Source organism: Numida meleagris, chromosome 6, assembly GCF_002078875.1.
Source record: "Numida meleagris isolate 19003 breed g44 Domestic line chromosome 6, NumMel1.0, whole genome shotgun sequence".
NCBI classification, from domain to species: Eukaryota; Metazoa; Chordata; class Aves; order Galliformes; family Numididae; genus Numida; species Numida meleagris.
Genome location: NC_034414.1, coordinates 29475413 through 29488852, shown reverse-complemented (window position 1 = coordinate 29488852; position 13440 = coordinate 29475413). Strand labels below are relative to the sequence as shown.

The 13440-nt window shown below is 43.9% G+C and overlaps 2 protein-coding genes across 4 annotated transcripts in view; one reads left to right on the top strand and one right to left on the bottom strand.

Annotated features, from left to right (window-relative positions):
• The window catches only part of ZFYVE26 (zinc finger FYVE-type containing 26), a 45553-nt gene extending 39894 nt beyond the window's left edge, over positions 1–5659 (top strand). For all 3 annotated transcript variants that reach the window (XM_021401501.1, XM_021401502.1, XM_021401500.1), the window contains exons 39-42: positions 84–143; positions 1028–1210; positions 2191–2235; positions 3235–5659. In XM_021401501.1, coding sequence (XP_021257176.1) covers positions 84–143; positions 1028–1210; positions 2191–2235; positions 3235–3444 — 498 coding nt within the window. In that variant the 3' untranslated portion in view covers positions 3445–5659. The remainder of the gene's footprint in view (positions 1–83; positions 144–1027; positions 1211–2190; positions 2236–3234) is intronic.
• The window catches only part of LOC110401302 (retinol dehydrogenase 12-like), a 7236-nt gene continuing 791 nt past the window's right edge, over positions 6996–13440 (bottom strand). The window contains exons 2-7 of the mRNA XM_021402238.1: positions 13223–13435; positions 12177–12332; positions 11437–11541; positions 10792–11001; positions 9787–9976; positions 6996–7887 (exon numbers count right to left, since the gene is read on the bottom strand). Coding sequence (XP_021257913.1) covers positions 7785–7887; positions 9787–9976; positions 10792–11001; positions 11437–11541; positions 12177–12332; positions 13223–13435 — 977 coding nt within the window. The 3' untranslated portion in view covers positions 6996–7784. The remainder of the gene's footprint in view (positions 7888–9786; positions 9977–10791; positions 11002–11436; positions 11542–12176; positions 12333–13222; positions 13436–13440) is intronic.

Below are 13440 nucleotides of genomic sequence, written 5' to 3'. Positions count from 1 at the left end.
GGAAATGCGAGCTTTATTATTTAACTATATATCACAAAAAATGGATATGCATCCTCAGAGTTGTCTGATGCCTTTCTTTTCAGGTCATGTTGGAAGGCAAAAATGTTGAGGAGGGATTTGGGATTGCATTCAGAGTCCTTCAGGTATGGTAGAACAGGTATTACTATTAAAAAATAACTTCCTGCAAACAGCAGTTGTTTAAGCAAAAGACTCTTTTGCCAGCTGTCTTCTAATCCACAAAAAGGGAAAATCTCTTATGAGAAAGGTCAGTAGTTCAAGTCTTAAATGTCCATGTATTTTGAAGAAGTTAGGCAAAGGAAGGAAGATTCTGGTTCAGTAGGATACCTCCAAGTTAATTGGCTCCTACAAATGAATTACATAGGGCTTTTCCTTTGCCTTGCACCTTGTTCAGTGACTTAATGCTGGCAAACCACAATTACTATGTGAGTAGAGAGCTCTGACATGTTAGTTCTTCGCAGTTTGGACAGCCATACAAATACACCAAACATCTTTGCATTGCTCTCTGAACTCTAAGAGAGCAAAGCTGAATAACTGATCACTGTCTCTGAGGACCTCACCTTCTTCATGTCTGGGTAGATGCCGAGGTGCTTACAGTCAGTGTAGCACATTAGCTCCCAAACTTTTCTTTGTTTCTCATTCCTGTGTTGCTAAAGGAGTCTGCTAAGTGGGGTGGTGGTGGTTTGGGTAGGAAAGGTCATTTATCAGAAGAAATAAAACTTACTTGCCACCCTGGAAAAGGTGACGATGCCCTTGTTGTTGAACAGAAGAGTTGCTAAAGGATACTGCTTCATGCAGTGCAGTCTTGCTGTTGTCTCCCGTACGGGACAAAGGCTATAGCATGGCTGCTTCTGGACAGAGGTCACCAAAACAGTTTTCTTTTTTTTGGAGCATGCTATGATATTTTGTCCTCAGCAGAGGTTGTCTTATTTGTAAAGAGTTGCTGAGACTATACTGAGAAAACCTGTTGACAATATTTAACGTTGCTCTGGTGTTCAACTACCTCTAGGATTTCCAGCTGGAGGCTACAGAAGTGTACAGCAAAGTGGCCAAGCAGCTGGTGAAGCAGCAAAAGTACAGTGAGATCCGGCAGCTACTCAAGTGTGTCAGCGAGTCTGGAGTTGCAGCCAAGAATGATGGAGATACCATTATCTTAAATTGTCTAAGTGAATTCAAGAACATACCTGCTGAGGTAATTCTGTCCTGCCTGGTATTTCTTTTGAAGTACGATGGGTGTATACAATGGAGGCTACAGGGACTACTCTGTAGTGCCTTTGCTGCCCTTCTAGTGATTCAAATAATCTGGCTCTGTACTGCACGCATTGTTTAAAGGTGGGAGTGTGTGTTTTCCTTCCTTATGCTAACTTGTCTGAGAGTAAAAGATAGATTGCTTAGTGTGCTCCTACTCTGCATTTCCCAAGTAAGTATTTGTGATGGAGAGAGAACCTTTGTCAGACAGGACCCTGTCAAATGTTCCAAACTGGGGTGGGAGGGGTTGCCTTCAGTGAAGCTTCCCTGGCTAATACAGAGTATGCATGGAGACAGATACCTTCTGCCTCCATAGGAAGCCATTTTAGGATTCCTTTTACATACCACAGCATCTTTTCCATCCCAGTGAAGGTAGCATAAGTTGCAGAATCTCAGGGGTTGGAAGGGACCTCAAGAGATCGAGTCCAACCCCTCTGCTAAACAGTTACCCCTACAGTAGGTTGCACAGAGAGGCGTTCAGACAGGTCTTGAATATCTCCAAAGAAGGAGACTCCACAACCTCTTTGGGCAGCCTGTTCCAGTGCTCCATCACTTTTACCATTAAGAAGTTCTTCCGCATGTTAGTATGGAACTTCCTACGTTCAAGTTTTAGGCCATTACTCCTTGTCTTATCGCTGCGTACCCCTAACTTGACTGGTAGAGCTTTAAAGGGGACAAGAGGGTGGACCTCATAGTGTTCTCTAGGGATACCCCAAAGACTTGGCAGGCAGAAGAAGCTGTGGTAAAAGGAACAATTGGGATTTATATTTTCTGTGTGTGCAGCAGTGGTGGTTGGGAAAATGTAAATATCTAGCTGTGATCTCAGTAGCCCTTCCTCTAGGTAGAGGTTTGGTTCCTTAAGGAATAAAAGTTTGCAAACCATGGTCACTTAAATGTGAACACCTTTTCCCTTTTTGGATACAGGATCTCGATAATCTGATTCAGGATATGGACAGCGATGAAAACAAGGTAAGTAAAAGCACAGTAGAAGAATTCCTTTAGCAAGAGCTGAACAGTCCAGTCTCGATCCCCAGGATACATGCTCTCGTCCAGCATTTTCTCTCTCATCCTCGCTCAAGTAAAGGTTTTGAAGGCCACTTTCTAGACTAGAAATCAATGAGCTGCTTAAGGCTGCGGTGTTTTCAAGTGTAGAACTGTGAGATGAAGGTATTGATTGATCTTTATCCTAGAGTTCCTCGATAGTCATTGCAATGAGAGCTAGGCATTTGTAAGAGTGGAGGAAAAGTGTTTGAGTTAGCTCTGAGATGGCCATGTCAGCTTATTCTTTCAAGATTTATACTGCTTTCATTGTGATAAGGAGTTAAATGAGCAAATGAGGCCCGAACTAATTGATTTCTTTGTTAGCTTAAGTACCGGCCTGCCAAGCCTATGGAAAGTAGCAGATAAATAACACAACTCCAAATGCATATTTGTAGATGAAGAGGCTGTGGATCAGAGTTGCAGACTTTTGTAGATCCTGGGTGGCATAACTTAGGATAAAATCTTAAAATTTCTGGCTCTACTCTGTCCTGTTCCTACTGACAAACTTGGTGTTTTATGTAGATTGAAAAATGGGCTTTTAATTCTGCCTTTTATGAAAGATTTATTATTGAAATATTCACGTGTTAGCTGTTCTAGAAGAACAATAGAAGAGCAGTAGAAAATGACTATTTTATAATATTGCCATGGGGCTATGGAAACTGAATGCATGAAGTAAAATTACTAATGTTTATTTCTTGGTGATACTGTAAAAGAGTTTCCATGAGAGACAAATTTAATGAAATATACATCTGTTTATCTTTTACACTGGGATCTACACCATACAATACTCTGCCTCATATTATGCTTCTACTGCCTTCTATGATAGGCTCCTGAACGAGATAATATTCCAGCAAATCCTTGCTTAAGCTTATTGTGTTAGCTTACCTTAGCTTTCTAACAGAGTTCTGCCTGCTCTTTCTGCTCCAGATCCAAGCCTACCTGATGTGCAACAAGTTGCGTTCTGCCTATCTGGTCTCGGTGAGACAGGAGAAGAGCAGAGCAGTGCAGCTCGTCCAGCATGTGCGCCAGCTGGCTGAGAGCAGTGGAGAAGATGTTGTGCATGCCATCTGTACCCAATGGCTCACAGTGCACCAGCCCAAAATGAGAAATCGGCTTGGCCAGAGCAGCAGGAAATAACTGACGTTCACCATCATGCAGAAGGGGAAGACTTCAAGACACCTTAAAGGCATGCAGTGCAGCAATATCTTGGTAAAAGGGAAGTCTTCTAACTTGTGTCAGTAGCAAATGGAAACTGCTAGTGTGCCTCTGGTTAAAAGGAAGGGAACTAAATTACAAGTGCCAGTAATCTGACAAATAGTCACTACCTCAGGGTATCTTTTGGCCCTCTTTGATTTGGGTGGAGGGTGGGGGAAGGGTGGAAATTTCAAACAGAACAAGCAAGATTTTAGGTCTGCGGAAGAGAATGCATGGTTTTTTTAGAAAGGCACTGATCTTGTTGGTTTTTTTTTGCATTTCTTTTTAATTTCTAATCCAGAAAACCTGCATAGAGAGAACAGAATAATCTCAGCAGCTCGGTGTAGCCTAGAGTATAACACTTTCTGTGATTATGGGTTTCCTGTAAGATTTTTTTCAAGATTTGAGAGATCTTTTACAAAGACTGAAATTCAGAGATGGTTGTTTTTAAAGCCTCTATACAAACTATTGCTAACTTCCTTCCCCTACTCCCACCCACTGCAGTGTGTTCAACTTCTTTTTTTAGTTTGTTGGACAAAGTACGAACTGATTCTTCATGGCAGGTTTCTACTTCCCAGTTGCACTGTCTGATGTATGTATTGCACTTGAGTCCTTATTAGATGGATGAAGCTGTAAAGGGCATATCCTGCAATGGGCCTACAAAGGGAAAAATCCTTTAATAGTTTTTAAAAAAAAAATCACCTACCTCTTTCTTTGCTATAATATCCAATAAAATGTTGTGATGCAGCTTTATCACTGAGCAAATGCCAGTAAACTTTAGGTATGGCAGAAAATATGGAAAGATAGAGCTGTGGCAAAATTCAGCAGTCTGTATTCCTGTCACACAGGAATTTTAGTTTCTTTCTTATGAGAATAACCTGTCCCTGTCTGGTATAGCAGAATGCATTAACTAGACATACCGTGTAGATTATAATGCCAGGCTGGAGTGCGTTAGGACATGTGAAGAGGCAGTATTCCATAGTGCAAGAAATAGAACAGTGGCTTCTAAACTTGTGTGTGTGGTGGAGTGCTTGCTGTGATAAGAAACAGAGCAGAAGTCTTAGGTTTAATCAGTAGACGTCTTTGTGTCATTTCTGTGTTGAAGGATGCTGAAAGAAGCAGCTGCTGCTCTGCAGTCATGACTGGGACATGTGAAATAAGCAGAAGAAAGACAGCAGTAGGACCTTCTATAAGAAACAAAACTTGGCCTCAAGAGTTTGTTTGCTGTTAATTTTTACTTCAGCACGAGGTGTGAAAACTAGCTCACTTTTGTTGTTAACTGTTTAGCATTTGACTGACCTTTGAAGAAACGGAACAGTTTCTGCAATAGTTTTAGTACATAGAATAACTAAGACTGTCAAGTAAGGGTTTTGTAACGTTCCCAGACTCGGTGCAGTGACAGAACAGACTGCCATGGCATTGGGAAGGTCTTCCTCCATCCCCTTTGGGTGCTCCACTCCCACCACCATCTCTCCCAGAGGTGCGCTATTCACTAGAGCAGGGCTAGAAATGTCTCTGAGCTAAGCTGTCAGAAATGACCACATTTAGATTTCAGAATCTCCCAATCACAGATTTGCACAATCTCATTAGTGAGCAGTACCAATGAAAGCTGCTTTTGTTTTCCTGGCCAGACTGACCTAGCTTGCCATCAGCTTAGAGCTGTTAGGCTAATCCTGAAACGTGACACTATCCATCTATTTGATGACTTCTAGCTCTCTATCAGGGGAGGTTCTACTGTTTGTGGGTATCCGGATATGCTTTGCTGTAACACTTACTGTTCTGCTCCAGTTCCTTACAGCTGTATAGAGCCCAGAGAGTGGAGTTTGTCATGCAGACCAGTCAGTTCTGTACCTGCCTTTCTTCTTGACTTCTTTGCACTGTACTTTATGCACTTTATACTGTGTTTGTTGTAATTTGATGTTCTTAACTTGGAATTGTAGGGAATCTTTCTCTTACCAGCAGAACTGGAAGTCTGATCCTGACCAACTGCCTTTTGTCACGAATAGTGCAATTATCAAGGGTTTGAATTTTTGAGCTTCAGAAATGGATTGAGTACTGCCAGTTTAAAAACTTTCTATAGTAATGACCACGGGCTGTTTACAATGGGGGGGAGGGGAGAGAAAAAGAGAATAAAGTGTTATGACTGAAGGTTTCAATATATCTTGTTTGCTTTTCACCTCAGCATAGCTGAGTGTTTTGTTCTAGGTCGGTATTTTGCATTTGGCTGTGCTCACCAGATGAAGTGGAAGGCGAAGAATTCTCATATGAAAACGTCCCTTTACTATAATGTTCTCAGTACTTAAAGTAACCGTGCTATCATCACCTCTTCAAAGGTCACCCTGGTAGCTAGCTCAGCTTATACATGTACTCTCACAGACCAGTAATTCTCTTCAGGCAGCTTTGCAAGTTAATGCAACTCTCCCTTACAATACTGCCTTTAAGGCATCTAAATGAGCTTAAGATCTCTCATTTTACAAATCAGTCTAGAAGGTATAAATGACTTACCCAAGGTCAGAGAGGGAGGAGACTCCTCTCCGTGGTAATATGGAGTTAGGTCTTACATTGAATCTACAATGTGATTCATTTGTTTGAGAAAAGCACTGACCTGAAAGGGGAAAATATGGCCTAGAGATGCTTTCTGCTTTTTTTGTAAATGGTTCCTGTTGCTCCTGAAAGCCCCTTCGAAGAGCTGAGAATTGCACAGAGCCTGCATGGTAGGTAAACATTCCACTGCTACGTTGTTGTGGGAGGAATAAAGGTCAAGAACAGGGAGGAGCACAAAGGGACTTCAGAATGTCACCTAAAACTAGTTTTTTACATTAGTAAGGCAGGTAAAGATATCAGCAAAACCAGGTGAATTGCATCAACGTTTCTGAAGAAAGTTGTGTTTTCCTGCTGTTAAGAGGAAATGGTTTTATTTAGCATTGATCAGAGGTAGGGTAGGACTGATCTGCATGGATAGCTTCCAGACAGCATTAATCATAAAATTAGCATTTGCTTCCCAACACTGGCAGTTGGTTGGAGGAATGTTCAAACATGCATCTAAATACTTCTGGATTTTTTTTTTTCCAGAAACAAGATAATCCTCTGAACTATGGCACTTGCTGAGTTAAGCAGCTAAAAAACTTTTTCAGAAATAATCTCTGATTATAGGTCCCATTATATCAGTTTTCACTAGAGCTCCAAGAGAGCAGGCTCATGAGGATATGGATTGACTGAGCTGCCTTTTCACTGTACGGAGCTGTGAGGTCAGGCTGGTAGCCATGGCTAGCCATGGCCCATAACTGCTGGGATTTCTGTGTTTTCTTTTTGTGTCCTGTGACTAAATCGACCACAATATCAGGATAGCACTGGCCCCTGCTTCAGCTATGTAGCTCAAGGTAGTCTGCTGTCAAAGCAATGTATCATTCAATGCTGAAATCTCAGTGGAAATCATTTGCTGTTTTTCTGTTTGCAGTTAATTTTCTTTTTAATTAAATCTGTTCTTTTCTAGGTTTGTAAATCACTTAACGTACAGCCTGGGATTTTATTAGGACAACTTTTACACCATCTTTTCTTAGTGTTTCACAGCAGAGATGTTAACTGTTTTGAATAAAATAACTAGCCATTGCCCAATTTCACCATTCCCGCAGCTTTTAACCTTCCAGCCAGCTGCACTGACAGCTGTGTTCCCAAAAGATAAAACCAACCTTCAGTTAACTTACTGCAACCAGTGGGCAAGATACTTCACGGGCTAGAGGTGGTGTTCTTACAGAGAACATGGAAAATAATGCTTGATCCCAGTTAGGCCAGCACCTGTTTCTGTGTGCTTGTGAGCATTTATATTACGTGTAATTGCCAGAAACATGAATACTTGTACTCTGCCCTGTCAAATAGTAGGAACAGAAAATGACCTTGTAAAGCGTGAGCTTAGTGTCCTAACTTTTTACTATTAGTGGTATGGAAAAAAAACAACAACACAAAGATCAACTTTTAATACAGGTCATCTAAAGCTAAGATGATAACCTCCATTTCTATTCTAAAGCCACAGGACAACAGCCTCTGGCTGTTGTGTGAGCTACCAAAGGTTGCTCACTGCATTGGTGCTCTTACTCTCCAGCTACAAAAGGGGATGCTTTGCTTTTTAATCTCAATCCTTAAGTGTAACGTTCCAGAAATTCATATTGGACTGCATCCACAGAACCATCACAAGGGCAGCTGAAGTACCAGCCTTCTTGGCAGCAACGCTCTTCCAAGAGTAGCATCACTGTGCTCAGCCAGGTACACGCAAGAGGCTGCGCTGCTCAGTCCCACTGGATGCCGAGGAGCTCACAGCTCACATTCCAGAGCTTCTTTGCTGTCTCATCATCCCGACCCCATGGAGATACATATGCTGGCCGGCAATCACTGTAAGAGGAACATTATTATTATTTTCTTTGATTTTAAAAAAAATCTCCAGCCGTACACTGAAATGGCTATGGTAAGGTGAGGGAACTGCTCTCAATCCATGAAACTTCAACTGAAGAAGGGTAAGGAAGGTGGGAGCTAGCTTGGGAAGAATCTTCCCCTGTGGCACCAAGTACTAGCAAGCGAGTCTAGCTCTATCTGCCATCTTGATGTTTACAGAACTTTACATATATTCTGCTGTATACTCATCAGTGCAAGTTCTCATTAGTATTACTGAAAAAGGTTGTAAATCCTAACTGGGCTTTTGCAGGAGTACTTTTTTCTAGCAAATTATAACTAAGCTACTCAAACAGCCCTTCATTCTAAACTGGTTATCCCATCCTATTCATCCCACTATATTGCCACTGCATGAAAGGCAAAGCTGCCTCTGAATATAATAACGTAATAACGATATATGGTTTCACATTATTCCCATTTCCATTAGTCTCTGAACTACAGCCCCTTTCTTCTCAGCTCCTGCAATCAGGCAGTACATTGTCTGGACTAAGGATTGTGTGTTCTCATCTGTAATGCTAGATGCTGCATATTACATAGAAATTTAAGAGAACAGATGAAATTGCATCTGATGAAATGTAAGATTCCTATCCATTCTAGTGTTCTCATATTTGAAAGCACACAGTCTCTGATGTTCCTGAGGTCTGGCAGACTGCTTTTTTTAATATGCATATGTTGCCTGGAAAGCTGAAAGGCTTTCCTAAAGGCCAATCCAGTGTAAAACCAGGCCGATGTGAGATTTACTGTTATAAACTATTATTTTCCTACCAAGTTCAAAACTCTGCTCTTTTATGACTTTAAAATCCACCAAAGCTTTCTCTACTCTAGTGTAGTACCCCACTTATATTCTCAGAAAAACAGTCAGTCTTGCAGAGAAGATTAAGGCATCTATTTATATAATCAAGTCCGATTAAGGTAAACGAATGCCCAAGTGAAGATCAAAGTCATTACAGAGACTAATCTCGTTGCTTATCACAAGAAAGGAGAGCTCGTAAAAGAAGCAAAGGCTCCAGTATTATTGTTGCAAAGGCAACTATTTATGGGGGAAAAAATAAATCCATGTTAATTTCCTAAATACAGTATTGTTACACTGCCCTACACCCAGCAAGAAGCTGACAGACACAGCTCAAGGAAGCTGTTGAAATTGCAGTTTCCAAATTTAGGATGGTGATGATGTAGAACTGTTCTGAGCTGTAGCTTTCCTAAGAGAAAAGGCATGATTAGACCATGTCCTGGAGCAGGTGAAAGGAAATCAGGAAACGGTCAGGTTCGTAGAGAGAGCTACAACTGATAGTTTGCAGGCAACAGTGATAAGCATCCCAGCAGGAGTCTCTTGGAGCTGAGGGTCTGTTACACTGGAGAATCAAATTATTTTGTCACGTGCCAGTCCTGAAAATCTCACCTCCTAGCTCTGCAGCACCACCAGGCCTCCCATCTCTCTGGGAGCACAGGCCCTTTCTGCTCCAGCAGAGGAAAACCAAACTGGTCTCTCCATGATTGACTCAAGTGACCTCATTAACTAAGCAGCTCTGCTGCAGACTGAATTACTGCAATCTAAGGATTAGAGCTCTACAACTGTGACAGCCTTTCCTGCACTTGGAGTACAGTAATATTCCTTGCACGAAAGGAAGTGTTGCATAGGTCAGGGATCCCTTGTAACACACAGTATCAACTTCAAGAAATCTAGAAAGGATAGTGCTCTGGTATTTCTCTCACCCTCAATCTTACTGGCATGAGTTATACCAGCCGCTTACATAGTCTCTTCTTAATAATGACAGTAATACTCATTTTCTCAGCCAATGAGGTTTCCTTCCATGATACATCACTCCATCAGCTTGCACCCACCTGAAATATTGTCCTGTCACAGTTTCTAGCTCCTCTGCTACTGCACAGTACACACTGGTCTGAGCTCCTTCCCATGGAGTCTTCAAGAAGAATGAGAATATCCTCCACAGCCACGTCATTACAAACGAGTGCCGGACCAGCTCAGAATGGACAGACCCAGGATGGAGAGAGTTTGCTGTGACTTTAGTGCCTATGGTAAAAGAAAGTAGCCCAGGACAAAATACATGCATCAGACTCCCATTAAACAATGGGGCAATATCCTCCTCAGTTGTACCTGCAAATATTCTGCAGCGTACAGAACTGCTGTGGATAAAAGGGAGCATTAGTAAAATTCTTAGCACTACTGCTTTCTGGAGCACTCCCTTGTCCTTTCCAAACACTGCTGTCACTACATACATTCTGCACAACAGTGTACTAGGGAGCCTGGATGCTCAAACAGCAACAATTTCCATCAGGCTTTAGACAGCAAGAGATTTCTTTGACGTACTGTACTACGATTAGAGAAGACACTGCTTAAGTTTACAAGAAGGACTGAATATCATGGCTGATGCATGTGTTGTGACTTAAGAGATATTGTCTAGCCCTGTGCTTCTATTTTACAGGCCTTCACCATTGAAGGCAGCTACAACTGCCTTAGTTTGTCCACTGCAGATTGCAATTCAACACAAGTCCAATTCCTTTGTTTTTTCCTCTTTAAATTCTCCTCACATAGCACAATTGTGTACTTGGATGCAGCCAGTTTTTGACAAGCACCAAATTAAAATCAAATCCATTCAACTGTGTCAGGCAACTGACCTCCCATGCCCTGTTGCTGTAAAGACAATTAGTGCTTTAAGTTTCCTAGTTCCACGGATGAGATATTTTTTCCCTTCCAACAAAGAGCTGTCAGTGACCCTTGTTTCAAACCATTTCATTTCTGCACAGGGATTTTCTTCAGCACATCCTCCTCACCCACACTGCTCAAAAGCTAAGAAGAAAACCGCTCCGCACTCTGCTGGGACTTGCCTTGCAGCCGCCTTGCCAGCTCTCGGGTGAAAAGGACGTTGGCCAACTTGCTGTGACAGTAGGCGAGGCCACGATTGTAGCTCTTCTCACCATGGAGGTCGTGGAAGCGGATTCGGCCTCCGTGATGAGCCAGTGAGGACACGTTCACTATCCGGGCAGGTGCAGACTGCTTCAGACGCTCCAGCAATAAGAAGGTTAGAAGAAAATGACCTGGGAGTGAGAAGAAATTCTGTTCTTCGCTGAAGGGTTCCCCCACTGGAATTTCAAAGTACTTTCAACACGTTGATTATGAGCTACAGCTTTCCTCATTTCAAGCCCACAGAAGACCCACTAAGCCAACAGCCCCAACTTTTAAGGGGCCATTAAGCTCTGCTCCTCAGCTTCAAAAAGCTGGAGCTGTTACACATTACGAATGCCCCAGACAGCAGCTACAGACTTTTAAACTAGGTCCGTGATAAGCAGATACACTGCATTATTCTTCCTCTTGACACTTTAACCCCAAAGAAGCCAGCTTCCAGCTCCAGAGCTCTAACTCTGGTCTTCCATTCTACCACAAGAAGGAAAGATGAGAACACCTAGAAGCAGGATTTCTCACTGGCATTCTTCCACAGCTATGAAATGAAAACCTGACTCCACTAGCCTTACCAAGATGATTTACTCCCAGGTGCATCTCAAAGCCATCAGCTGTCTTGGAGTAAGGGCATAACATTACCCCAGCATTATTAATGAGAATATGGAGCTCCTTCTCCTCTGCAAGAAAAAAAAAAAAGTAATTATATACAGAGATGGAAGACAGACAGCCACAAGTCAGCCAACAAAGAAAACCCGTGCCTGAGTTGCAGCCACACTGCCTCTGTAAAATAAGAATAACTCATGGTTAACGTGACATAACATGTTAACATCACGTGGCCTCCGGCAAGCCCCTACTGTGAACCACAGAAGACAATATGGCACAGAAATGCATGGGTCAGTAATCTGGTGTTAGCTAAAAACCCCTTGTACCAGAACAGAACCCCCTTCTTGCCCGAAGACACCAACAATAACAGAGGGTGGAGCTGCCCTCTCATTTTTCTGCCTTTGCTTAGAATAGAGATTGTCACAACAGAACAATTCCAGATACCACAAATGAAATCCATACAAGAAAAGGGAAGACGCTTTCATAAGTCACATCAGCAGCATGCAGCATTGCACAACACCCTCAGTTTCTGCCTTTGAAACCCCTGATACGCATGTGGTCACACAGGAAGTCAACAGCATTGTAGGAACAGAACAGGGCAATACTGCTCCCAGGGCACACTCTGTTGTACCCCTTCCTTAGCTCTGGAGAGCAGACAGTAGTTGCTGGCAAAATATGCACACTGAAAAGAAGGACCCAGAGGTCTTACCTGCTAGAAAGCTGTTAGCAAACTCCCGGATGGACCTGGTATCAGCCAAGTCCAGCTTTTTCACGATGACTTCCTGATTATCTGTCTCAGCTCGGATTTCACTTGCTGCAGCTTCTGCCTTTGCTATGTCTCTGCAGGCAACAATCACCCTCGCACCTGCAAGGAGGAAAATGCAGAACACAAGTGGAAGTCACTTGGAGCACACTGCGTGGCCAGGGCTGCGACAAGGGCTGACCACTTGGCGCTTACAATGTATCCTACGGAACTGACTTCAGTCCAGGGGAGCAGCTGACAAGCACAAAAACTCTTCTAGCAGATTGTTAGCTCCAAGCAAGCCCAGTCCTGTTTTCAGACCAGGAAAACGCACATCTGAAGTGCCCCTGTCCAGCTTCTCCCAGGTCAGGTGCATGCACTGCAGCCCTGGTATGACCAGGTCGTACCGGCCGTGGTATGGGAGCGCTAGGGCCTGTAGCACATGGAGATGCTTGGACTGCAGCCAGAGCAATTTCTAACAGGCTGTGAACGGGTAGTTTCATTGCCTTGCCAGTTACCAAAAAGCATTTAAACCAGTTTAGCTTAAAACACACAGCAGCGGATCTGAGCCATTTCCCAGCCCCACACGAGAGCCCCGTGACTCCAGGCACTTCTCAGGTCCCTCCCAAGTGGCCGTAGTGCTGAGCGTTCCCACATCCCGAGACATGGTGTCAGGGTTCAAGCAGTGAAGGCAGCTGAGAACTGGGGACTTGAGGGGTTACAACCTCTTGAGAAGCACATCTGGCCCTCCCTGAAGGACCTTCAGAAGACGGCTCTTAGAAACACGGCCCCAGGATCAGTAACTCCGGGGGCCGTCACGTTCTTGCACCACGATGCGTGGTGCCGGATCACATCATTTCCAATTAACACCGTCTCTTCTAACTGCGGTTAAGCCAGGAGAAGGGATAAGCAGCTGCTGCGGGGCACCGACTCTACAGAGAGAGACACACGGTGACCCTGCCTCGGACGCAGAGGAGGGAGCCGCACCCGCTCGCAGCGTGACGCCGACTTGCCTCTCCGGGCGAGCTCCCTGGCGGTCTCTTTCCCGATGCCGGTGTTGGCGCCCGTGATCACCGCCACCTTCCCGTCCAGCCTGGCCGCGGACATGCACCGCCCTCCGGCCACGTACCGCCTGCAAGAGAGCGGCGGGACTCGAGGGTAGCTCCGACTTCGCCGACCGCTCGGGCACCGCGGCACGGCCGGGCCGGGCCCGCCGCGACACCCCGCTCCG